We start from the raw sequence: 25,303 nt of genomic DNA, 5'->3' as shown, positions 1-25,303 counted from the left end.
TTAGAGATTCTGAATCCATTACAGAGATAATGAAGTGCAAAATAATGGTAGTTTGAGATGAGAGAAAGAGGTAGATCACCTGTTGACAGCAGTAGGCTAGTACTAATACCAATCCAAATTGGTTCAAAGTGCGGAAATTACAATGCATTTAGGCTTAGAGTGTGATAATAATATATATATATATAGCCTGGTTCACAATAAAAACCATTACTTGTCAAATGAAAATGTCTAGTTAATCCTTTGTTCACAAAGGTGTGTTTCATTGACAACTGTTTTTAAAAAAAAAAAATTTCACCTTTTTTAAGGCTTGTCTTTTCAGGTCATCCTGTGTCTCCCACATTTTCCTTGGATATATTGGACAGAAAATAAAACATAGACTCTATTCTGTAATTTAAAAAAAAAAAAAAATTTTTAACAGATAATCTGTATTTTTATTAGAAGTGTGTCAATATTGAATGAAAATCAGCTCTTGACTTTTTGCTCTGGGTGCACAAGTCTCAGGTTCTTAAGAAAAATAAATTCTGACTTAAATTCTGTTTTATTAACAAGCGCTCCTTATTCTTCTCAAATTGCATACTCGTAGTTCTGTAATGTATTCCTGGTTTTTGTGTATATTTTGTTTTGATAAATTATTGATTCATTCAATTCTGATTTGTCATTTCAGATGTTCCAGTTATGCATCTTTTGTTCCATTGGTGCTGTATCTGCCAATTGGATTAGCTTTGGGAGTCTTGAGATTTTTCATCTTCCTTCATGCTTGTCTGCTGTCTTATCTTTTGCCAAATGGATTTCCTTTCAAAAGGTATATTCGTAAACTGAATGTTGTTACTGTTGCCAAATACATTTACTTTTATACAATTTGAGCCTGTTCAAGAAGGAATTGCAGGCCGGGGAGAAAGAGAAAAATTCCGTCTTAGATACTGTCCTAAATGGGAATGAAGGATCAAGGATTGCCTGTCCAGTCAGCAAGCAGTGGTGAAAACTTCACATCTCCCAAGTGATGTCCTAGCTGCTCTGTTTATGACAAGAGTCTGTCTTACTAATCCATTGCCATCAGTGCTTGCATGTCAATAGGAGCACTCTGTTTGACCAATTAAAAATGGAAACGATTGAAAGCCTTCTTTGTTTTCACACTGAACTGTTGATGTAATAATATAAGCACAATCAACCAATGCCATCCCTCCCTTGCATGGGTACTTTTTTTTGGGGGGGGAAGGGGCTGTATAATCACCACCTTTGGCTACCCAGGAAAGTATCTGTACTGGTGCACCACTTGAGCACTTTGAAGACAAGCAGTGGTCAGATTTCACTGTCACACCACCTCTACCATCAGCACAGCACAAGGATCACATAGGTGTGGTAACAGCTACTCCCAAACCTCACCCCCTTTCCCCTTTCTGGCGTGGTGACATGGGGCAAAGGTTGGAGTTGGTGGATCTAAAATTAGTGGGTAGTTTTTTAAAATTTGTTTCAAATCAGGATTGAATGGATAAGCATTTTCTGTTTTCGACAGGTGAAAACCCTCCAAAGGGAAGGAATTTCTATGTCTGTGTCAAGGTTCTGAAGGTTTCTATGTTAGACAGATGTACTACACAGGAATTTATCAAGGGGGTAGCAGGGAGATTCTGTCTGGGATAGGGTTCTGTTATTGCGGGCCCTACTGTAATTTTGAAAAAGTTTGTACTTTAACGTTCTTGGACCTTTGACAAGTTGCTCCATTCTTACTTTTATTTCATTCTGTGCGTTTTTATGTGAGAGCCAGTGATCAAGTTGTTATTGAATGGCCTGACAGTGTAAGATGGCTGGTCAGTGTGCTGTGTCTTTGAACAAACCACAATAATATCTAGCTCATGGAACAGGGAATTGGACTGTCACTGTTTGCTGCCGTGTGAATGTGAAATTGATCATAGATGGAATACTAAGTAGTGTGTTATGATCTTATATATACCATGGTCCATTGTATCTCAGATTTCCCCTTAGGAATAAAGAAACTCAGCTTCTCTTTTCTCCTTCCTTGTGTATGTCTACGATGTGTTACATTCATAAATATGTATTTGTACTTAAAGTGGGATTTTGTTCGGTTATTGTTCATCTTGCAGGCCTTTTTACTGTTTTCTATTAATTTTAGTTTTTTGGTTCTCTCTTCATACCTTTTTTTGTGAAATTACATTGTTTAGATCTATGATATTGACTGGGTTTCTAGTCAGGCTTGTAATGTTTGATTTTACATATATTGTGTTTTCAGGCTGATGTTAAGAGTTATGTTGGCAGTCACAGGTCTTCCTATATCAACTCAAGGGGTTCCTTCTAATGACTGCAAGAAAAAAGTAGTGATTGCCAACCACGTTTCAAATCTGGATCCGTTCATACTAGCTTTACTTAATCCCCTAATTTTGGTGAGTATGCTCTGCTTTTTGGGGTTGAAAAAAAAAAGACATTTGAGGCATTGTTTTTAAAAGATGCTTGTTAAGTTTCCTATATTTTGTTATATTATACCTTGAATGAAGCTTTTCGATTTGCTGATTTGCAAGTCAGAAGGATCATGAAGTAGTCCATCATCATGTGTAGGAAACAAATTTTTATTTAAAAAATCAAGGCTTCAAAGTCGTCCTGTGTCTTATCCAGGAGAAATGAAATATACCCCCCCCCCCTCCAAAAAAAAAAAAGCCGCCAGTGAGGACAGACCAAGGGAACAATTTAACAAACTATATGACTTGTAGGATGACTGGATGGAGATGGTGCTATTTAAATAAATGATGATGACATCTGAGACCTTTTTGTGACAATGAGGAGTTGTTATAAATGTATCAAAAGTGCTATACTTCTTTTACTTTGTCTTTCTAGAAATAAAATGGACTTCTTTTAGGTAATTGTGTTTGTCTTGAAAAAAGTTGATGAATCTTATCTGATGAGAAAGTTATAATTGGTATGAAAATTTAGGTTGTTTCGTCAACTTGGATCTTATTATTATATTCTGCTCATGTGTTGTGTACATTTATACAGTATTGATGACATTCTTTTTTGTATTTTCTTTTTCAAAGTAATTCTAACCAGTATGAAAAACCCCAGGGCACAGAGATAATATGATTTAGCAGGTTTCATTATTCTTAAGTGCAGTTTCATATTATGTCATATTTTCTTTCATTGAACAGAAAGTGTGACAATTGTGAGTTGTCAACTTACTTTTTTTAAAAAAATGGTCAAGTACTAATCTTGCGCTATTCAACAAGTCAACTAGTTAAGGGTATTACTAGGACATTCTAATTGTATTAAAGTTAAAGTCATTACTTTTTTTCTTATTTCAAAATATCAATACACTTGTGGAAATTGTTTTGATATGCTGTGTCAGTACCATGGTTATGTTACCTCCTGAGATTCCCAAACAAAAGGAGGCAAAACATTTCCTTGTTTTTGTTTTCAGTTTTTATTTTATTTTTGTTTGTTTTGTTTGTTGCTTATTGAAGGAACTGTTCTTGTACTGTTTTTGCCAGTGTTGCTGCTCCAGCTGGGATTTTCTTCTATTGTACGATTATTTTTCTGTGTGTATAACATAGTGGAGGAATTTGTTCTTAAATTTTCGAAGTTCTCTTCTCATCACTGTATCAACATCCCTGTGTGCTTTTACAGACCCTGGAAGCACCGTCCCCTCAGCTAGCATCTGCTAAAGGAAAGTTGACCACGTATGACATTCCTGGAGACAGAGATCACAGTGATACCATAAATGTGGTCAAGAATAAAATGACAGGTATGGAATAAATTTCTGAATTTGTGTACGTAAATTCTTGAGAAGCAAATAAGTCCCAAACGCATTCAATATGTGATTGCAGTGTTGAAAGAAGTCAGTGTGAGATGGTTGCTAAAAATAACTATTAAGAAGAGGCCATTGTAGTTCCTGAGACACTTGAATCAGCAAAAAGGCCTTGAACATCTTGCTCTCATAGGGAAAATAGAAAACAAAAAAGGCAATGGTGAACAAATAGTGTCTCTATTGGAGAACTTTAACAGAAGGGTCAGGGGAAAACGCTGGGATAATAAAAGTTTGCAATGGCATCTGAGCAGAGAAATGCATTGCGAACTGTGATTACTGATGATGATTGCAAAGTGTTGTAATTATGTTTGAATAGAAGTTTGAATAGAAGTTTGAAGACATTTCGTCAAAGTATAGGTTCTTTATCACTGTTCCTCAACATTTAAGGCCTTTTGAAATCTAGTATTATTTTGTATTATAAGAGCGTTAAAACTACAGCATGACACGGATGGGTCGAACACAGAAGACTCGAAATCACGCATCCGTTGAACTGTGCCTGCAGTCCCGTTTTTTTCTACTTCTTTACTTTTGTAAGATATCCCTTGAACTACAGATCCCATGAACTACTGAGGCCGGTCCTGATGAATTCGAGCTATCCGTGTTATACTGTATTATAACAGCAGAATATTTTATAAAAATTTGTTTTCACTAATTTTGTCCTAGTACGAGGCATAAGGTTCACGCAGAATAGGATTGAGGTGTAAGTACATTAGAGTAGCCCATTAAGGATAACTTGAGTAGCAATATAGTGTATATGGGTAGACCAAGTTCTTTCTTGGATTAAACTTCAAAGTTTGAAAGCATATTGTCAGCATTTGTATTATCTTTATATATTCTCAGTTTAATGTCACTGATCATAGCGAGCGGAACTTCACTTTAAAAAAATGAATCAAGTTGGACTCATAGCTGCCCTGATAGTTTTCAAGTAAATTCTTAGGGGAATGTGAAAAAAGATGTACCAAAATTTGGACTTCTTAAGTTTACTCTTTGTCTGTCATGGATTGATGTTATTTTAAAAAATGAAATTGCAAATATGATTATTTTTGTTTTATGTTCTCCACAGAATGTGAGGAGCCACTTTTATTTTTTCCTGAGCGGTTAAAAACGAATGGAAGGAGCGGTATACTGAAGTTCAGGTAATTTGTTTTATGAATTACATTATAGAAAATGTAGAGGGCCGACTGTATTGACTTTGTCCTGTTGGGGCCAATGTGGGCTTAGCAGGATACGCATTCTTGTGAAAAGACTGAAACTTGATAAGTTAAATGTCCCAGTTCGAGAATTATACTCTTTTCTTTCATGTGTAAGGTGAAGAGACTTTTCTATTTCACCACAGTTGCTTACGTTTATCAGTGATGTGAAAAGGAATATTAATACTGTTTTCATCAAAAGTTCTTTTAGGAAGTTAAACCTTTAATGATCTTTCTGATGTATGCTCCTTCTTATGAGATTCTTGTTTTGCTTGCTTTTGCAGCATGCTGCCATTTGAGTTGGACTGCCCGATTCAGCCTGTAAGTATCTGATGGGTTGGGTTTTTTTGCTCTCAGTAATGTTATTTTTAGTTTAGTTTAGAATATTATTTGCAGACCCAAATTATCTGAAAGAGTGAAGTTTTGTCTGTATATATGACCTTTAGTCAGTAGTCCTCTTTCATACTTTCCTGCTAGATCTCAAGAGTGGTGGTCTGTAGGTGCTTCAGCCCTAGTGTGAGTATTTAGAAGCATATTATGACCATTCATTTGGCTATGTACAGTTTTTCAAAATACTCCTAATTACGCTTCGTTTTCTCCTAAGATCCCACGGCTTACGATCCTGGCTCGCTTAAGATCCCGCTGTTTTAAGAAAACAGAATACTTACTTTACAAAAGTCAGCACTAGGATCCCACGCTGAAGGTCTACATCTGCTAAAATCTCGCTTTTCAGATCATAATTTACAGGAAAATAATCCGGGTAGGCACAACTGATCAACCCAGAGTAGAAAGTTGAGATCATTGAACTGCACGCCCAGTTAAAGATCAGCCACTCTCGTGAATGTGATCACATAAGCGTTGTAAAACTTGATGAAATGGTACAATATTTGCCCGATGGGATCACACCGAGGTGTGAACTGATCGACGCATTTGTTTTCCCCAAACATCGCACTGGCTTCAGAGCTCTCCACCTAAACTTACATCACTCGCTGGGCCTACAAGTTTGCTCCATACGGAATCACATGGAATTGTGAACTATTCCCTTACCATTGAAGCAGTTGTCTCTACTCCCAAATTTGCAAGACGAACTAAATTTTAATTGGTGTGGTCACAACGTATTTATGGTGCGTAATGACAAAGGATGGGGAGGAGGAGGGGAACTCGGTCAGAGATGGAAAGCTATAAATTTTGAATAGGTAAAAGGAAGGGCATCTTGAGACACACAGTAGGATTATCAGTGAAAGTGGCATGCCTCATTCCACTGTGATTGGTCATCAAGGTTGACCACTCTTTGCTCGAACCCACCCAAGGGTTACATCGGTTCATTTTAGAGTGAAGGGAGACCATTTACCGGTTGTGGGCCTTAAAATGGGTCACCATAGGTTTTTCCCTTGGTCTGTTGTCTAAAATCCCGTTCGCCTAAGATCCCGCCTTTTCCTTGCTCCCGATCACCGGGGTCTTAGGCAGAGACTGCTGTATTTATATACTGACCATGCAGGGACTTTAAAAAGAATTTGCCTCGGCCTCGAGCGTGAAAGTTGTATTAATTAATGTGCATGATATATTCTTGGACTTTAAAACTTTTTATTATTCTTTTCAGAGAATTCGAATCATTTTTCCATCACTCTTCAGAATCAGGGGTGTAAAAACCTTAGTTATTCTCTGGTACTTGCCTGCAGGGAACCTTACCATTTTTGTTGTGATTCTTTGTCAGTAGAAACTCCAATACAGCTGAGTTTGATTAGTTTGATAGAATAAATGCACAATTGTCTTGTAAGGGTTGTTATAACCAACAACAAACAGGGCCTTCATTATAGCGGAAAGAAAGTTCTTTACTCTAGGTGCAGGTAATAAATTGTCAAATTTCCTGTGGTTTCTGAAAAAATATTCTCTCAAACCAAAAACAATATATAGTCGAGTCAGGATGTTGGATGGCATTTTAAGAGGAAGCCAGCCGATTGTTTGATCACATATATATATATATGTGAGGCATTGTGGTGAAATCAGGCACTCGTCAAAATAATAAAACTGAAAAAAACCGGCATTTTTCTGGCCGTTAGGCTTTTTTTCTTATGTAATTTTTTTGGCCCAGCACCTTTTATGCCTGTTTAAAAACCCATTTCTGTGTGGATTTTATTGAAAAACACTGATTAAAGGCTCGAAAAAATGTAAATCTTTATTTCCAAGGACTCTCAGACGATGGAAGTTACCAAACTTTGGTGGCCATTTTCTCACTAATTTCACCTCTGAAACCAGGCAACCCTGACCTACTTCAATCGCAAAATATTTTGACTTTTATTCAACATAGATGTATTTTTTTTCGCCAGAAGGAAGATAAATGAACAGGCTTTAAGAGGATACCAATAACCTCATATGCCCAAAAATTGACATGTGCCTGATTCCTCCGTGTCGTGACACATTCAAACATGAAGAATCGAAATATTACATTTGGGGGGGGGGGGGGGGGGGGGTGTAATTTGCAAACTTTGGGGGAATATAATTCTTGAATTGTTTCTCCCAAATTTGAACTTCATGTGCTGATTTTTTCCCTTGACCCCATCAGTTTTTACTTTTGTCCATTACAGGTTACCATTCAAGCATATCGCTATCTTTTTGATATTCGTGTGGTAAGATACTCTTCCTTTTTAAAATATTTTTAAAATAGACATAATAGCTTTATTTGTATATATGTAAACATAGGAGTCTGTTCATGTACAGTGGTCTCGGTTGGCTGTGCATAAAGTGGATCTTAGGTGTTGGTGACAAAGTTTTGTCCTGTACGTCATTTCAGTTCGTTGTCTTTCATTTTACCAGGACTAAATGACTATTTTTGTGTCTTTAGTTCTCAAATAATTGAATATACTCCCAAAATGTATGAATGCGGGGACCAAAGTGAGTGTGCCTGACCCTCTTGTAAACATGAGGAAGAGAGTCAAGACGACCAATGAAGCCTCTATTGTAACTCTCAGAGTTATGAGGTAGATATCTGTTAGATGAGACAAAATGAAGAAATATTTGAAGTTTTGATAATACCTGGGGCTGGGATACAAAAAGTATATTGAAAGATGACTGGAAGTTTGTGAAGGTGAAGTGAGTTTTCACAAATGGGAACCTTTGGCCTTGAAGTGAGGTATGATACACAGAAAGCCCTGTTGTAAAGTATTGTTATACACGTTTCTTTGCTGCACGGATCAAAGAAGTGTACTCTTGTTGAGAGTATGGTAATATTGTTTAAATTGTTTTCTTGTTGATCTGTATACTTTTCTCCCGTTTAACACTTTCTCTACTGCGAGCCGCATGTTGCCGCTCGCGGACGTGGCCTCGCTGGACCGAGAGCCGCGCAAAATTCGGCTCAAGTGGCGCGCTATCTATTCCAATCCAGTAATGAAAAGACAAGAAATTCTTAGCCGATCCACATTTTCTAAATAATAGAATAGACTTCCTGTCAGCAGATATGACAGAATATATAGCGCTGAGAGACGATTTTTTTGTCATTTCAGCGCTTTTTTGTCCCCTTCGAAAAGTAAAAATGAGAAAAAAAACGCTCCCCTGACTTCAGTATATGTCTCATATTTTCACTTCTATATTAGGTACACATATATATAACTTTCAACATTTCTTTGTATTACTTGAGGCAACCTGCCTGGGAAGTTTGAATGATGCTGGTGTTGTACTTTTTTAGATACGACCTTTTAAAGCTGGAAAATTGTTGATTTCATATGATAACTTTGATATTGCATAATCACTTTTAGAAACCCCAAACTAATATAATTTGAATAAATCTTCAATATTGTATCACCATCTGAGATTATTTTTTAACCTTCAGTTTGATGGGCCATACGATATGGTTTGTGTGTGTTAAGTTGAATGTTTTGACATTTTCCTGTGGTGGGGTAGGGGCGTAAAAATAGGCCAGGGAAAAGCCCTGGACCAGTGGTGGATTTTGGCCTGGTAGGAAAAGAGTTAATAAGGGTAGTAATGTAATTTGGTACATAATTCTATATGTATTGAAAAATATAGCTGCAGACGCAAGATAATATTTGTATATTTCTCCTTGTTTCTTTGTTTGATGTTCTCCTAAGTTTGCAAAATGTAGTTTGCGTGCCAGTTCAGGTTTTTCTTTTTCTTCTGCATTTGGTTCTTTACTGTAATCTTATAGTGTACAAAACTGAACAGAATATGATAAAACAACATCTTGGAAAAGTATCGATTCCCATGCAAGATATACTTCTGTTGGATTTTCTTCCCATGAATTTTCAGAGCAAAAGCTACTTGTCTTTTGAGAGGATTTACTGAAAGTTTGTGTTGATACTCAATATGTTATCTAATGCCATATGTTATGTTTTTGTTTGCTCTCTTTAGTCTGTCAGATTTTTGTGGAGGCAGATTTGATGTAGTGCTTGCCTTTGCTTATTTTCAGTCTACCCACTCTAGTACGCTTTTTGAAGATATTGCCTGGTGTTTCCTGACGCCATTAACTTTATTCAAGATCAGGTAAGTTGCTCTTCCTGTTAAGAATGTTGGGATGGGATTTATTATATAGTGAGTCTCCGAGTCTCCTTTTATTTTTGCAAGGTAAAGTGATTTTGGAGCTTTCTATGTGGACATAACACTGTTGTTTTTGTCTGTGTTCTCCTTTTTAGTTTCGGGAAAATCAGTTGTCTGTTCTTCGTGAAACTTTTTATCTAATTTATTTTTTTGACATATTTGGCCTTTTATTACCAGCAAAAAAGCTATGTTCTTTGCTTTTGGTTAGTCTTATAACAATTTGTACTATTCTTGTGGTTGTTTATTCTAACTACAGTCTTTTCTTTTTAGGGTAGGGATTTATTTTGGATTTTCCCTTTCAGCTGACCTGTTCAAATTAGATCATCTTAAAATTTTTACTATTGGCTAATGAGGACTAATGGCGTGTAGGACAAAATATTTCCTTTTTTATTTACGAAGACTTACTTGTTTTGTTGCATATTCCTTTCGATCAGGGATTAAAGAAACCTGAAAAAACTACCCTTAGCCATGTCTTCACATCACCACCATGAAAGTATTTGATAATGGCCTCATGAGCATGGCACTGAAGTTTGAGGAGACATATCATAATTCCCTGACAGAAACGACTTTATACCCTATTTTGAAAGTGGATGATGATAGCCTATTAGATAACAGAGAAAATAGAGATTTTTTCTCTGGAAGATGTTAATACTGAACTGGAAAATTTGATGTCAACGTCATAACTTAAGTTCTTAGTATGATTTTATACCCTTCTTGTTCTGTCTGTCTGTCTTATTTTTTAAATTTTTCCTTGAACTAACTGATCATTTTAAGTGGATTCACTTCTGAAGACCTATACCCGAACATAATTATTGATAGGTCACTTAATACTGTTTCTTGTCCTGCATATCTTGTTATACTTTAGCTGTACGCCTTTTAACTAGAGCTAACTGTGTGTGGGGTCTTATGAGCTACACTGTATCAATTTGTTTCCTGCAACAGTCAGTAGTGCGCTAGTCTTTCAGTCCTCTCTTATTGAAAAGCATGGTAGTCTAAAAATTTTCCGCTTACATGGAAATTGTACTCCCCAGATATTTGCCAGTTACAGAGAAGAAGAGGGATGAGAGCAAAGAGGAGTTTGTTGTGAGAGTGCAGCAGAACATGGCAAAGAGCATGGGCTTGTCTGCATCCCAGTTCACTCACCATGACGTTATTGAACATATAAAGTCTGTCACTACAAAAGAAAGAGGTGAATATATAGTTTGACTGGGAGCAAATGCATGAGTCAGGTTTTTGGTTTATTTTGAAAATAACTGATATGGATGTCCTTCACTCCCCACATTTACGGACTAAGACAACAAAGAGGAATTATGAAATTGTTGTACGTTAGTTTTATGATCTCTTGGAGTGGTGTTCTTTTGACTTTAAGTGTTTAACGGTATTCATAATTTTGAAAAATGGTTTGAAGTATACTCATGTGTGGAAATCTGACGCAATCTTTTTGACTCTGAGAGAGACAATTATAAAAACCTTTCTTCTGAGGGTCAGGATGTTGGAAAGAACAAAAAATGAATGGACGATTGCTGCATAATGTTGTTACTGGCAGCATGTGTTTATTGCGTTTCACAGCTGTGAGCAATGATATTTGGTGCCTTCATCGTTACGATACAATTAGGATTAGAAATGGTCACATGCCACTATAGTGTTCAGTCTTTCAAGTTTTGACATTTACTCATGTAGGCTTACATGTGTTCAAGTGATATTTCAGCTATTTAATAGCAGAACTTTTATTTCCTGTGTTAGTCATGCTGATAGACTGTCTTGCAAGGTGCTTGAAGTCCTTATCCCCTATAGACCTGAATGTCCACTTCCTTTATCTTTTTGCTTTCTGAAAGTACATGTTAAGGTGCAGTGGTTTAAAGCTAGCAGTTGCCCCAAAAGAGCTCAGGTGCACAGGTCATGATGTAGGCTCAGGGAACCAGACCTCGATGGGTTAAGAGCCCTTTAGAGCAGGCTCCTGACCAGGGTTGAGGTTATGAATCTTAAATAGATTTTAGACTGTCAACGTTTTCGTTCCTTAACCTCTTTGTGAAGTAAAGGGCCTTTTGTAAAAAAAATATTGTAGAAATTTGCTGCATGTTTTCTTGGTTTACTGCTGACATGGGTTCGTTTTAACACTTTGTTGAAACGGGCACGTGATTAGCATTCTGATACAATCTCATTCTTGTACTTTCTGCTTAAAGTTACTGTTATCTTTATTTCTTGTGAAACTTTTTTTTTTGTGGCCATGTGTCACAAAACTACTTGTGAGCATAATGTGTTGAGTGAAACTTTTTTGGCTCAGCCCCCATGCCTCCACTTGACAGAAACAAGTGTTCATGATATTGACCTTTGTGAATGGCAGAAGTATTGTTTGTTTGCAAGCAAATGTTTATGTCTCTTGTAATTTGATTAGGATATTTGCTTTGGTTGGTTCAAAATAAAAGATTTTCTATTTATTTGTGAGTTGTGCTGTCTTATGAAATGTTGTGAAGTGTATTTCATTTCAGTTTTTAGATCCATAAATAGTAATGATACGTGAATCAGTACTGAAGTTTTACTTGAATGAGATTAAACATTTTTGTTCTTTGGCAATAAATTGTCTGAACACATTTTTTCTTTTCATTTTGTAACAGCACAGCCATTAATAATTTCTTGAGTATCCAACATTGGGAAAAGGGTCTTTAAGAGAAAGAAAAAGAAGGAGACAAATGTGTATTGACACAGGAACACCTTTTTTTTTTGGTCTCCAATGTAGCTGAAAAGAGAAAGAGATCAGTTTTATCACTTGTGGTAAAAAAGCCTTCCTTTTGGCAAAGAGGGGTGGGGGAGCAGGGAGAAACTATTCAACACAATAGACTTACTTAGCTGACTGTTTTAAATCAACTGGTCGGCTGGGTAATGGACTTTAGTGCTTCTTCTCAGTGCTTTGTGCAGGAGCTGTGTGTTGTAGTTATTGCTGTGCTATAGGCAAAGGTAGCAGCTCTTCTTTTGATGAGATTTCACTCACACTCCACAACGTCTGTGACACAGTCTTTGCTTCTTTTGTCTTCACCGGTCATTTTGTTTTGTTCTGTTCTTTCATCATGGGCTGATTTGATATCGTAGAGTCCACTGTTTCCCAATTGATACTCATAACCCCATAGTGTTGGGCCCACCTTTGAAATGTGTAGATTACCTATTTTTGTGTAGTAAAGAAAAGATGTTACCACTACTTTGGTATTGTTTTCACATCCCCTCTAGATTGTGAACTTCTGTTACAATGAGTTGTTTTATGCACTGCCGGATCATAAAAAACAGTGTCCTGTGACATTTGCTCTTTACACTCTTGCATTGTGCTGTTCCTTGTTTCTTCTAAGTAGATGGAGTCTCTTGCAGTCTTCTTTAACTAGTTCTCCTTGTACACACCATTTTTACTCTTCTCTAAAAGCTTTTCACTCCAAAAGCTTTGGTTGGCACTATTGCTTTTTTTATTGCAAATTTGAACAAATAACATTAATAAAAATGAAAAATATTGTTTGTATAGTACAAATTCCCGCTCAACCGCAAGCATTATGACCCCAGCATTCTGAAACAATCTCAACTTCCTGAGAAACCTGAGAATGCTCAAGAGTGAAATCAGATAGGGGTTTGAATTTTTTCCTGGAAAGTTTTATTTTGGTCCACTTTCCTGTTGAGTTATCAGTGGTCTGTCTTAGAAATAATTGTTCTGAGTCACTAAAACTAAAATACAATAGATTATGCAGAATGTTTTGGGGAAAGACATGAAATTGAGAGCTATTCAGATTTTTTTCGTGATACCAATGATTCAAGTTTAGCGTTTGGCTCTGCATTTTCACCATCATGACCATCACCTTAGTGTGCGGGTGTGTTTTCATTATATCGAAGTCATTAATTACGAATTAAGAAAAATGGGAAAGAAGAGCACAAAAGAAGACAAAGTAAGTTTCTGTTATGGCATGCAAATATTTTGTGGTTGGACATATGGCTTAGTGAGGTGGTACCTGCTAATAACCCCTTAAAAGTACTGGTATAAATTTCTGGTTTAGATTTTGAGCCAATCTCCTTGTTTAGTAAATGAAATCATTTTCCTTGTGAAGTAAAAAGTGCAGTATTGAATGTCAGTTTAAAAAACTTTACATTTTAAGTTAAATACTATTTGGGCTTCTTATGACATTTTAAAATCTAAATGAATAAATTTTGTTTCAGTCCCCCCTCCAAGAATTGAGCCTCAAAAAAGTCCTGAACTGACGATGACAGCATCTCCTCAGCCTCCGCAGCCAACACTGACCTCATCAGATGCTGAGCTCACCAAGATGGTTAAGCAAGTGAAAGATGTTCTTCCAGATATCCCGTCCCAGTGCATACTGTCTGATCTCAGTGAGTGTTCCATGTATGAGAACCATGATTTAGACAAGTACTTAAACTGTGGGTTCACCCCCCGGGGCAGTGCCACTGACTGAAGTGTCTTTAGAACTTTCCCAAAGGGGGGACATTTCTCGTTCTAATGCACAGTAGAATTGCAAATGGGCTAATCCAACAATATCATGTTCATAACTGCCTGAACTACAACAGGGAACTGCTGCTTTTACTTTCCTATTCCTTACTATAGTCATTTTCCTCTACTTCTTTTGTATGTTAGTCACACTCTTGTGACCCGCTATTTCTGGGGTGCCTTGATAGTCGAAGCAGACTTTGTGCTGTTGAAGCTAGAGAAGTGAGCAGAGTAAGTCTGATTCCCTGTAAGGACTTCTCTGTTGATATCCACCCCTTGGCGATCATATGACCTTATGCAGTTGCGAGTGCTGTAAAACCTCTCCTAAAACAAAACAAAAACTGGGTTTCTCGTTTTTCTTTTGTTGTGAGTCTTTTCGTTGGATGCAGTATGAGTTGCTTTGCTTGTTACACTCTATGGGCATCAAATGTTATTAATATTCCACACTCACTGATCATTAGGGGCAAACTGTCACCCAAGTTTAAAATTTGATGCATTAATTGAAAAAAATGTAAGTATTTTTTTTTTCTTAAAAATTCCGTTCAAGTGCTGCAGAATATTTTTTTTAAAACTTTAAACCTAAGCTCAGCTTTTTGGGATGACTGGTCTCATCTCTTTAAACATTTTCTTTCCAGTTGTGAAATGAACAAATGGCATTCCTGTATACTGAAAAATTGGTTGAACTTGGCAGAGGGAAAGTAGCCAGGCATGATAGATTACTGCATCTAAAGCCTTCTTCATTTGGTCATTCATCAGCAATTTTGTTGTCACCCTTACCTCCAACAAGCATTAAGTCATGGTTTTGTATAGCTTGAACACATCCCAGTGGAGTACAAAGTAAAATTTGTTGACTAAACTCTTTGGTTAAGCTTACCTCTTCACTGACTTAAGGGAGATATTGTGGCAACTTTTTAAAACTAATCATTGTTTCAGGGAAAACCAAGGACGTTGATGCAACTATTGCTAATATTTTGGATGGCAGAATAGATCCTTCTCAGTGGAAAGATACTCCTGAAAAGCCAATGATTTCTTTGGTATGTATAGATGCGACATTGTGCTGTTTGCTATTGTGTGTGCCATTGTGAGTTGTGCTGCTAATATATTTGTTTATATAAATTTTTTATTTTAAAAAAAAATATTTGTGAGAAATGTGTTCGCAGTGTGATGTTATCTTTGTCTTTATTTGTTATGTAAAGTGTGTGTAAATATGTCACTGGATATGCTGGAAGACTTTTTTTTTTCTGAGTAGCTTTACTTTTGTCATTAAAAAGAATGGAAGTTCGCTGTAAATTTATATACTGTGCCCTTGTTGGGTTTTTTTGTGATGTATTGCTTTTTTTCTCCTCAAAAAGAAATAAGTATATAATTTTCCCTAGCTCTCCGCTTTTTTAACAATTGAATATTTTAGAACCATACAATTGTTCAAACAATTTATTGTGCTTGACGTGTAATGATAAACTTCAGTATGACAAATAAAAATGAAAAACATGTTGTCAGATAGTGTGCCAAATACATTATTTCTCACATTGGTCAGAGCTAAAATAAGAGGCCAATTTGCTGTAATGTCAGCGTAAAAATTATGGTTTATAAAAAATTATTTTGCTCACGTTTAAAGTCTTTAATCAATCAAGTAAAGTGCATTGGTCTGTTTGGTTTTTGTTTTTGTTTTTGGCCAGAATATGAATGGTCTGGTTGCTTTGTTGGTTAATTCTGTGTCTGCTGACACGCCATGCCAGAACAACATAGGGGGAACTGCTGCTTTTTCTTTCCTCATCTTTATTGTCGTCATTTTTCCTCTTCTTCTTTTGTATGTTTGTCACTCTCTTGTGAACTGCTATTTCCAGGGTGCCTTGAAGTTGATAGTCGAAGTAGACTTTATGCTGTTGCGTGATTCCCTGTTTGGATTTCTCTGTTGACGTCCACCCCCTGGCGCTCATATGACCTTGTGCAGTTGCGATCGCTGTAAAACCGTGCAAAAACAAAAAATGAGAGAATTTTACTTTATCTACCTACCTACCTTGAAATTACTTTTGTTACTTTATAATCAGTTCTACTAGATAAAATACATTCTTCATTAGCTCAAAGAATTATGAAAGTGCTTGCATTTCATATCAATACATTTTTGCAAGGTCAGTATTGTTTTTCAAAATTTCTGCTGCTTTTAAGTTATTTTGCTTGATATCATTAGTTTCGTAAGATTGAGAACTGAAAAACTGTGTACTTTGATGGATATTCAATCACATTTACTTCTGGACTTCTCTCTTATCATTGGCATTGTTATTTCTTGTATTCAGTCACAGGGCCTGTCCTTCAAAGCCAGCAATTTTGAAAACAATGCCAGAGCAAGGCAGATGTCATTTCAGGAGAGGAAGCAAGCCATGTTGGAAGCAGCAAGGCTCAAATACCGGACCAAGCATGGTCTCTAGTGTGTTCATTTCGCTCACGGAAAGACTGCTACTCACTTCTGCCTTCAGTACAACCTTGCAAACCTGACAAGTTTTGAACCTCTGCCATTTCATATATCTTGCTGCCATTTTTGTCTGTTTACTTTTCTTTTCCACCTTTTGTCGTTAAATCTTTTTTTTTTTTAACTATTGCTTCTAACTAATTTAATAAATTACAGTGTAGGAAACTAATAGCAAGCTTGCATAATAGGTCAGAGACTCTTCTTGTAGGCTACTATCACTACTCTGTGGAGTTTTGTTTCATTTTTCTCTGTTTGTTTACAATTGAACACAGATTATTATACCTTATGAAGGACTTTATCAGTTTGTTTGAGTTTACTGCAATTTGAGTTGTATGTGTTGCATTGTTGCAACATTAATAATGACAATTAAAATATTTGGTATTCTTCTACAAGTAGTTCTCAGTAGTTGAATTGATATGATTCCTCCTGAGTAGGGATAATTTTTATAGAGCATTTTTGTCTTTCTGCTGGATGTTGCATCCCTCTCTTGTGGGGTTGGCCCTGACAGGCAAGGTCAAAGCTGGCCTCCTGGATTATCTAAATTGTGTTGATGGAGGGGGGCTCAGAAAAAAAAAAAGACAGAAGCATAAGCTAGAGCAAGACCAGTCTCTTGGCTTGAATGACATGAAGTACACCATGTGACCTGGCTGCCTACCCCTGTCCTTGTATTCCACTTGGTTCTCTTTTTCTTTCAACCACATCGCATACCCCCTACATGATAGAGGACAATGCTGTGCACGTCATCTACATATCCCTCACTACCTCTGCAATCTTTTTTTTCCTGCCCTTCAGAGACCTTGTTTCATCACTAGTCTTCAGTCAGAGTTACTAATTAGTTTCTCTTGTAAGCCTGATCAATGAGTTAGGAAAAAGTGAGTCATACCAAAAAATCACAGCCAGTGTACTTGCTTTGTTTCATTGTTTTCAGACCAGCACAAAATGTTCGAGTTCTCTATGTTTGGAAATGAGTTTTGCATGGCTTTAATACAAAGAATAAATGGAAATAGAATCAGGACTGAGATCTGAGTTTGAGCAAATTGTGTTTTTGAATTATGCTTTTTCCGAGTTTGGTGTGCACCACTGTAGGCCCTACTAGTCTGTCAACACTTTTGTAGACTGACATGTAAAACAAAGAAAGAGTTGAATGTCCTCTGGTTTTGAATTCTTGTGTCTCGTTTCTAGCTTTGTACTGTGTCCAGATATATGAAGTGCAAGTAAGCTTGAGTGAAGTATAGCTGTGTTTGTTTCTGTTTAGAATTTGGCATTGTTACCAATGATATCTCACTTTGGAATTGTCATCATCCAAATGGAGCTCTGAACTTTCGAGACATCTGCTTGCCCTTTGTCTGCTTTGAGCTTTGAATGTTTTTAGTTAAAATACAAAAATAATTTGTGACGGAGGTTTCACTTACAAACAAGTCAGTTTTCTATGGTCCTCTGTATGTGGTGAGGGCATAATGATATTATCTTGTTTTCATGGAAATCGGAAACATGCAGCTTTGCAACATAATTCGACCTCTTTGAATGGTTTTATATTAGATTTATATATTTTTTATGCCTTAAAAAAGTTTTCTTAAGTACCACCAGTGAAATTATTTGAGATACCAACATTTTAACTTTTTTTCTGCATTCACGTCTCCAATATAACAAAATAAACCTTTTGATGGTGGTGGGAACATTGCCCAGATTGAGCTATATTGAGCTGTAAGTTTTTGGTGTTGATATATGAACTACATGTATGATTTGTATAGTTCCTCAAATGTTGTTTGTTGCAAGGTTTTAGTATTATCTCAACATTTCACCATGTAACCTGTATTTACTCTGAGGAAACTTACTTATGTGTTGGTCAGCAGTAGGTCTATGTATTTCAGGAAAGCTATTTTTATGAGGTTTTGCACATGTGTAAAGCACAACAGTTTTATTTCAATGGCTCTTGCACCATAGAAATCATAACATGATTTTCGAGGAAGATGTTCATAGAGGAAAGTAGGCCTACACAAAAGCTGAGGATCTTCCTTATTTTTATTTAAGATTTCTGAATACCTTTGTTGCTATAATTTGTGGTTGTGTGGAAAGGCGATTTGAGTGTTGACAAACGTGTATAAAGAAAAGCATCGGGATCCTTTGCCCTCTCAGAAAAGGCTTTGCTTGTATCTAAGTGATCAACCTGTGATTTCTTCGCCGAGGGAAGTCAACAATCATGTTTTTATCCTTGAGTCTGTGAGCAGGAAGTGCTGATCATCAGGGATAGGACTTTGCCAAACCAAAAACCTACTTGATGACTACAAGGGAAAAAAGGGACTGTCTTAGTTTGGTAATTTTGGAAATCTCATATCGAACAGAAAAAGGCAAAATTGTCTCTCTGCATTCTCTTTACATGGACCTTAAATTTTTCTTCATTTAAAATATCATTTTCTACTGTTGTGTCATGAGGCCCCTGTGGGATATAACTCAAAGTAGAATAGAGTCAGGTAATTTCGCCCCTTTCAAGCTTGTCTGACGGATAACGTCATGTTCTCTCAGCTATCGCGACTGCTGTGCCTCAGTACTTGCTGGCTGCTAAATTAAGCGACCTAAGATGTTAATTGAAACATGATTGGTTGGATTTTGTTTCTCGTTTTTAAAAATCCTTTTTATTGTCGGGAAAATTCGCCACCGTGTTCGCGGAAATTCGCCAGTAGTTTTTTTCTCTTCATGTTTCATTCCCTTTTGTTTTGTTGTTGGTTTTTTGTTTCGTTTTTTGTTGTTGTTTCTGTTGTTTTTATTTTCCAACTTTTAATTTCAGATAACAAGCAAAAATAAAACATATTTTCACACATAACAATGGAAAATATTGCCAATATTGCAATATAAGGGCCCATAAATATAACACTACGGTAACATTAACATTGTTACAACTTTGCTTAGGCTTGTAAGAAAGACTTAAGATTATTTATATCATACATTCATTCATCAATGATATTGTCATTGACGACATCTAGATCTATTTCTTGGCTTTTTTCTGTTCTCTCTCCAATTTCCTTTGCTTCGTCTTCTCCCTTCTCTCCTGCTTTACAGCCTCCTCTCTCTCTTTCTTTTTGTCAGAACCTTTTTCTAGTCAATTAATTCTTTGCTTGTGAGCAATCCATGGGACTTGATTGCTCGAGACCGCTTTGGTGCTGGAGCTGTGGCTGGAATAACATCAAAATAAAAAACTGTGCTTAATTCAATGTTCCAGTTCGCTGATTGTTCTTGTAGATCTACAGGTGGTAAAGATGCTGGACCTGGAACAACTGTGGGGGCTTGGGCTTTCTCTATCTCCCAGGGTGCAGGGTGAACAATCCATGGGGTTTGACCTGACGTAGGGACTTCTGCTGTCTCCCAGGGAGCAGGGTGAACAGTCCAGGAGGAAACTGTTTCTTTAAAGGGGAGTGCTGGAAGTTGTTGGTCTGTCATGTCCAGGAGTTCTATGACATCCACTGGCTGCTCCATGCTGGCATCTGTCGGGTCAATGCTCAGCCCATGAAGAACCTTGCTGTCAAACGAGACTTCATGTTGGACTCCAGCTGCGTCAGGGTCAGTGATGGTGGCACTCTCTTCCCTGTCCTCAGCAGGTTCGATCTGTGCAATGCCCCTCAGAGCGTCTGATGGAGCAAAGACTGACTCTGGGATCCTGTGTCTGTTAAGAGGGAAGATCCCAGTGGCCTGGAATGTTGTTGCCAGTAGGTCTGGCCTCATCGTGGTATTCCATGTGTTTCTCGACAGCCTTTGCCACATCACCTTGTTGATTGTGGAGCTGGGCTCTGATGCCAAAAACTCTGTGCAGTTCCTTGTGTAGGCGGTCTTAAACGGTTTGAACACCACCTTGTCCAGAGGCTGTAGCACATGGGTGGTGTGAGGAGGCAGGGCAAGAATATGCACATCCTTTTTCTGTGCCAGCTCAAGCATTTCCAGGACCTTGTGGCTATGGTGGGAATCAAGGATCAGCAGCTGGGGTCTTGCCTCTCCACAGTTGGGTAGGAACACTTTCTGGAACCACTGCACACTGATGTCGTCGTCCATCCAGGCGTTCGCTTGGTATGTCCATACTGTTCCTTCAAGTCCATCCTGGGTTGCGAAGGACTGGGCCGATCTCACCGTTTTTCCCTTGACGACACAAAGGGGAGGCATGGCTTGGCCAGCTGCGTTAATACAGACCAGGGTGGTGACGCTCTCCTTTGATGGGCTGCATCTTGCTATTACGTTTCGGGCCCCTTTCTGCTGAAGGACTCTTGAGCAGTCTGGCAAAAACTTCAGGCCAGTTTCGTCGCAGTTCCAAATCTTTTTTGGTTTCTCCAGCAGCTGCAACTTATGCATGATGGTTTCAAGATAATTAAAATAACCATTAATTACTGGTCGAGTAGTCATGGTCAGCCTGTTAGAGGCACAGTTTTGAGGAGTCCTGATCAAAGGTCAGGACGCCTCTTCCTAAGGTCAGACCAGTAGTCTTTCCCGAGTATCCCATTTTTTAATTGTGTTTTCAGCCTCAATCTTTTCACGGCCCACCCTACTTTTAATAAAACCTTTTTTTGTCAAGGGGAAGCCAGACTTGGAAGCCTTTATCACCCTATCTACATTTGCATTTTCAATCTCCTCTGGGATGTTTCTTTCCCTCCCCGCCCTCCTATTTATGTTAGATCTCCCCGAAACATGATCAGCCAGTGTCTTCCGAGGGACACCGAACCACAGAACACCAATACTAGCAAAAGGGACAAGCCCTCTTATCGTGATGGAAAAACGGGTTCTGGTTGGCTCAGACGGCCGCCATCTTCTTAATGCTGAGATCAGCTGGGCTTTTTTTTTTGTGGCAAGCCCATAGAGTTATCTCCTTTTAAACTTTAGTGTACATCTATGGGCGAGCCGCACACACGCAGTGCACAGTTTGGTCTCACGGTATGCCCAGTCTGTTTATGTTTATGACATGACAGACTGATTACGTAGGCCGACTGTGTGAACAAAAGGAGAGGCTAAAGCAGCACCCAAACACAGATGGCTGGTGCCTCTATAAATGAATTATTAATGGTTATGGTTTATGGCAAAAGGAAGTCCGTTTACTGAGAAGACAGGATGGGCAGAAAACTATTGCGTGACACTCGTACCTAGATCTAGAAGAAGTTTCTTCTTTGAAAGGCTCTTCATAGCCGTTGGGCTGTTATTTTCACCCAGTAGTTACTGCTTCAGAAACTTTGACCTGTCAACTGTCACTTTGTAATGTGTGCACTGAGACTGAGGGGGAGAGTGCGTTCATGTGTGTGTGTGTGTCATACACTATTTATACCATTAGTTTTTATCTTTGTCATGTATTGGGGCTCTCGTGGTCTAGGCATTCGGCGTCACAATCCTTTCGTTAAAAAGGTCGCGGGTTCAAATCAGGACAGGGACACAAAATTTTCTTCTCTAACCAGCTCGTCACAATGATGATTGTATGTCAGGGCTTTGGTCACAGTCATTCCATCCAAGGAAAGTGTCACTCTTTTCTCATGTTTCCCCAGTGCTAATGTTCTCAATTGCATCATTTCCAACAGACTTTGACACAAACCGACCCCAGTCAGCACAGTCGAAAATCCTGAGTGTTCTTGGGTGCGGGAGCTGAAACCCAAAGGAGCGGAGAATAACGTATGCTGAAGTGCTTCTAAAGTACACAGCGAGACACAACTCCATAGCCTTTTTCTCTGTGTCCCAGTTGATCCACTTTTTCACCCCCATCAGGATCTGAAATAAAGCTGTTGGAACAAGTGGTAGGTCTTTTAGAAAATTTTCCAGGATTGCTTCTTTCCTCACATGATGAGATGCTACTTATTTGGCATGGCGTTCCTCAACTCTGACCTTGGCTGCTTGTGCAGTTTTGCACTTCCTTTCAAGCTGCTTGTGCAGTTTTGCACTTCCTTTCAAGCTGCTTGTCTTTTTTCTTGAGGTTATTCAAAGCAAGTTTGGTGTGCTCCAGCTCACGGGCCAACTTCTCAGGATCTGGTTTGGATGCATTTATCATGGGCCTATTACTGTCACTGTCACCATCACCTGCATCGTATGCAGAGCTAGGGGTAGAAGCTTTGTCAGTAGGCCTATCTAATCGTCTCCTCTTTGAACTTACTGCAGACTCTCTTATCTTGGGCGTAGGTCGTCGACGATCTATGGATGGAGGAGGATTTGGGCAGTTGACAATGGTAGGCACAGCAGTCGGTAGCAATCGAGAATGCTGAATGTCTGTAGGGCAGTTGAAGGCTTTCTCATGAAAATGTGCAGAGCACACCCTCTTCGACTTGATGTCAGCAATCTTCTCGTCATCTCTCCTGATGCTGATGATCCACTTCTGGCACCTGAACAAAATTAAAGTAAGGGGCCGTTCAAATATAATCTTACGCCCTGGAAGGGGGGGATCTTTGGCTGATGTAATAAAAGTGTAATAAAAAAGGGGGTGTTGGGGAGAGAGAAAGAGAATGAGAGATAAGGGGGGAAAAGGAGAAATGCTGCTTTTAAGGGAAAGAGTGTGTTAAGGGTGTGGGGAGTACTTTCCCAGTGTAGCTCCACTGAAGAGACACAAAGTTGTGCACAGGATGGAGGAAAAACGGAGGTTGATGAAGAAGATGACGAAGACCAGAAACTAGAATAAGAGAACTTACAAGAACCTGAAGATGCCCTTGTTTTTTTAAATATTTTTAAAATAATGATGAAAAACCCCTTTGTAATATGACGTCTAATTTCATTACGTTATCAGAATTTGTAGTAGATGTGTTTGTAGTTCCAACCTGAAAGTTTGTAAATCTGCAACTGAATTTTTGTTCTTGTCTTGAGTAGATATTTGAATCACAATGTATTTTCCTTTATTTGTGATTTAAAGAAGCCTTAGTTTCATATTGTACAGTATTTGGTACATTGTATTGCTTGTACATGGTATTCATCTGTTTGCACCGGTGCCTGTGGCGCAATGGTTTGACACTTTGCCGTTGAATGTAGAGAACGTGAGGGGGCGGAATTTTTCTCGAGTATCTCAGTTTTTCTGCTGGGACGTTGGCCCCGACAGGCAGGGTCGAAGACCACCTCCTAAATGATCTATATATAGTGTCGATTGGGGGTGAAAACTTCTACAAAAACAAAACAAAAACATCATCTGTTTGTAAAAGGATAAAACTATTTACCACCCGGTAAAAATAAATGAAAGTTACAGTGTAATTTTAAAAAGATAAGCACGCATATCTTTACAAATAATATTCCAATAATGTAATCTTACAAGGGGGAGGGGGGTAGAGATTGGGAATAAATATAACAGATGAATCTACACAATTCCCCAACTGGCGAAATTACCCAGCTCTACTCTAATTCTAAAAATGTGACTTTGCTGCTTCATCAACCCCGAGTTTTTGTGTTAAGTGCACGCTGGAGATATATTAGCCCTTACCGTGGCAGTTGCAATATATACGTACTTCTGTTGCTTTGTAGTTGTGATTTGTAAATTTAAAAAAAATTATGTTATGAAGTGGGAGGAAAACTGAATATTAATTTGTACCTCGTACCCAGTTTTGTGTTGGTGCTGCTAACTGAAGAAGTTCAGCTATCAAATTCGGGCGGATTGGTTTTAGTGTTGATACTTTAAGTTGTAGAAGTAAAAAAAAAAAATTGCGATCATCTTCTCTGCTAGATATGTATCAAGATCTAGATCTCTCTGCTAATTGATTAAAAACTAAAACTTATATTTAATCTTTCTGATCTTGATGGTAGTAAACCTAAATCTAGCTAACTTCTCAAGACCATAGTTTTCCTCCTATTGTTTTAGAATGATAATATCAATCTGGTCTCCTTGTCACCGAAACTTCAAATGTCAACTCATTTCATGCCATGTGTCGCTGTGTTTGAAAATTATTTTTGTTTGTTAGAGATGACCAAGAGAGAGAGAGAAAGAAGAAATGAAGAGAAATGCAAGGTCAATCATCAATGGATAGGAAATAATGGGAGAGGGAATCAAAGACAAGATTAAGATAGATGTGACACAATAGATTTAAGGGGTGGGATTGAATGTGTAGGAGCCTGTACTTGCAGTACTAAGCAGTAGCATTATTTATCAAATATATTTTATTCATGCTGGGGTTAGTCAACACTTTTTCACTTCTTGCGGCTAGTAGTAGTGTTGTTGATGAGCAAGGAATCAGACAATGCTTGGCAGTACTTTCTCCTTTTCCTTAATTTAGCCTACTTCTCCAGAACATTCATTTCCTCTGTTTTGTCCCTGGCCCTTTCTTTGAAACAATTAGTTTATGATATCAAAGAAACATTGGTTTGGCATTCTGCATCCTCAGTTGCTATGTCAGCAGCTTTGACCAGGTCTGCATGATCTGCCTCAAGCTGACGGAAGCATTTCTTCATGGAGCAGATTTCGTCTTCTGTAGTTTTCCATATCAAGGAAGATGCCTTTTTCAGTTCCTCAGCTTTTTTCACCCCATGATGTCACATCTTTTTGGTGGGCCCCTTTGGCAGAGGTCACCTGCACCTGTGGTGTGGCGGTTAAGCACTTTGCAGGTGACCCCAGAAGACTCAAGTTTCCTTCCTGAGTGGTGAAAAATTATTGATGAGTATCTCTGTCTTTCTGCTGGGATGTTGTATCCCTCTCAGCCGTGGTTAGCCCTGACAGGCAGGGTCAGATGCTCGCTCCCTAAATGATCAAAATTGTGTCATTGGGAGTAATAAAACGCTTACATTAAAACAAACAATTACTTGGAGAGATCTTATAACTCATTGAAACTTTTCATATTCTTTAACCCTCCAATTCTCCAAAGATAATCATTTGCCAGGCGTCTAGCAACAAG

At 38.1% G+C, this 25,303-nt stretch overlaps 2 protein-coding genes across 2 annotated transcripts; one reads left to right on the top strand and one right to left on the bottom strand.

The window, feature by feature from the left end:
- Nucleotides 1-664: 664 nt before the first annotated feature.
- Nucleotides 665-23,967, top strand: LOC101858662 (ancient ubiquitous protein 1; the record flags this gene model as incomplete). Its single annotated transcript, XM_013087079.2, is given in 11 exon segments — nt 665-802; nt 2,246-2,396; nt 3,628-3,745; nt 4,872-4,944; nt 5,283-5,319; nt 7,584-7,625; nt 9,419-9,492; nt 10,578-10,735; nt 13,735-13,905; nt 14,954-15,054; nt 16,315-23,967. Coding segments are annotated over 11 exon segments (1,195 nt in total), but the record flags the coding sequence as incomplete, so codon positions are not given.
- LOC101858435 (CENP-B homolog protein 2) lies at nt 19,581-20,822 on the bottom strand. The gene has a single exon (XM_005106569.1). The coding sequence runs from the start codon at nt 20,820-20,822 to the stop codon at nt 19,581-19,583; it is 1,242 nt and encodes a 413-aa protein (XP_005106626.1).
- Nucleotides 23,968-25,303: the final 1,336 nt, after the last annotated feature.

This window comes from Aplysia californica, unplaced genomic scaffold (genome assembly GCF_000002075.1).
Source record: "Aplysia californica isolate F4 #8 unplaced genomic scaffold, AplCal3.0 scaffold00543, whole genome shotgun sequence".
NCBI lineage: Eukaryota > Metazoa > Mollusca > Gastropoda > Aplysiida > Aplysiidae > Aplysia > Aplysia californica.
This window is presented reverse-complemented; position numbering and strand designations above follow the sequence as displayed.

Bases quoted from the DNA above. Each gene is read 5' to 3' on its own strand.
- LOC101858435 (XM_005106569.1), bottom strand. From the start codon at position 20,822: ATGCATAAGTTGCAGCTGCTGGAGAAACCAAAAAAGATTTGGAACTGC.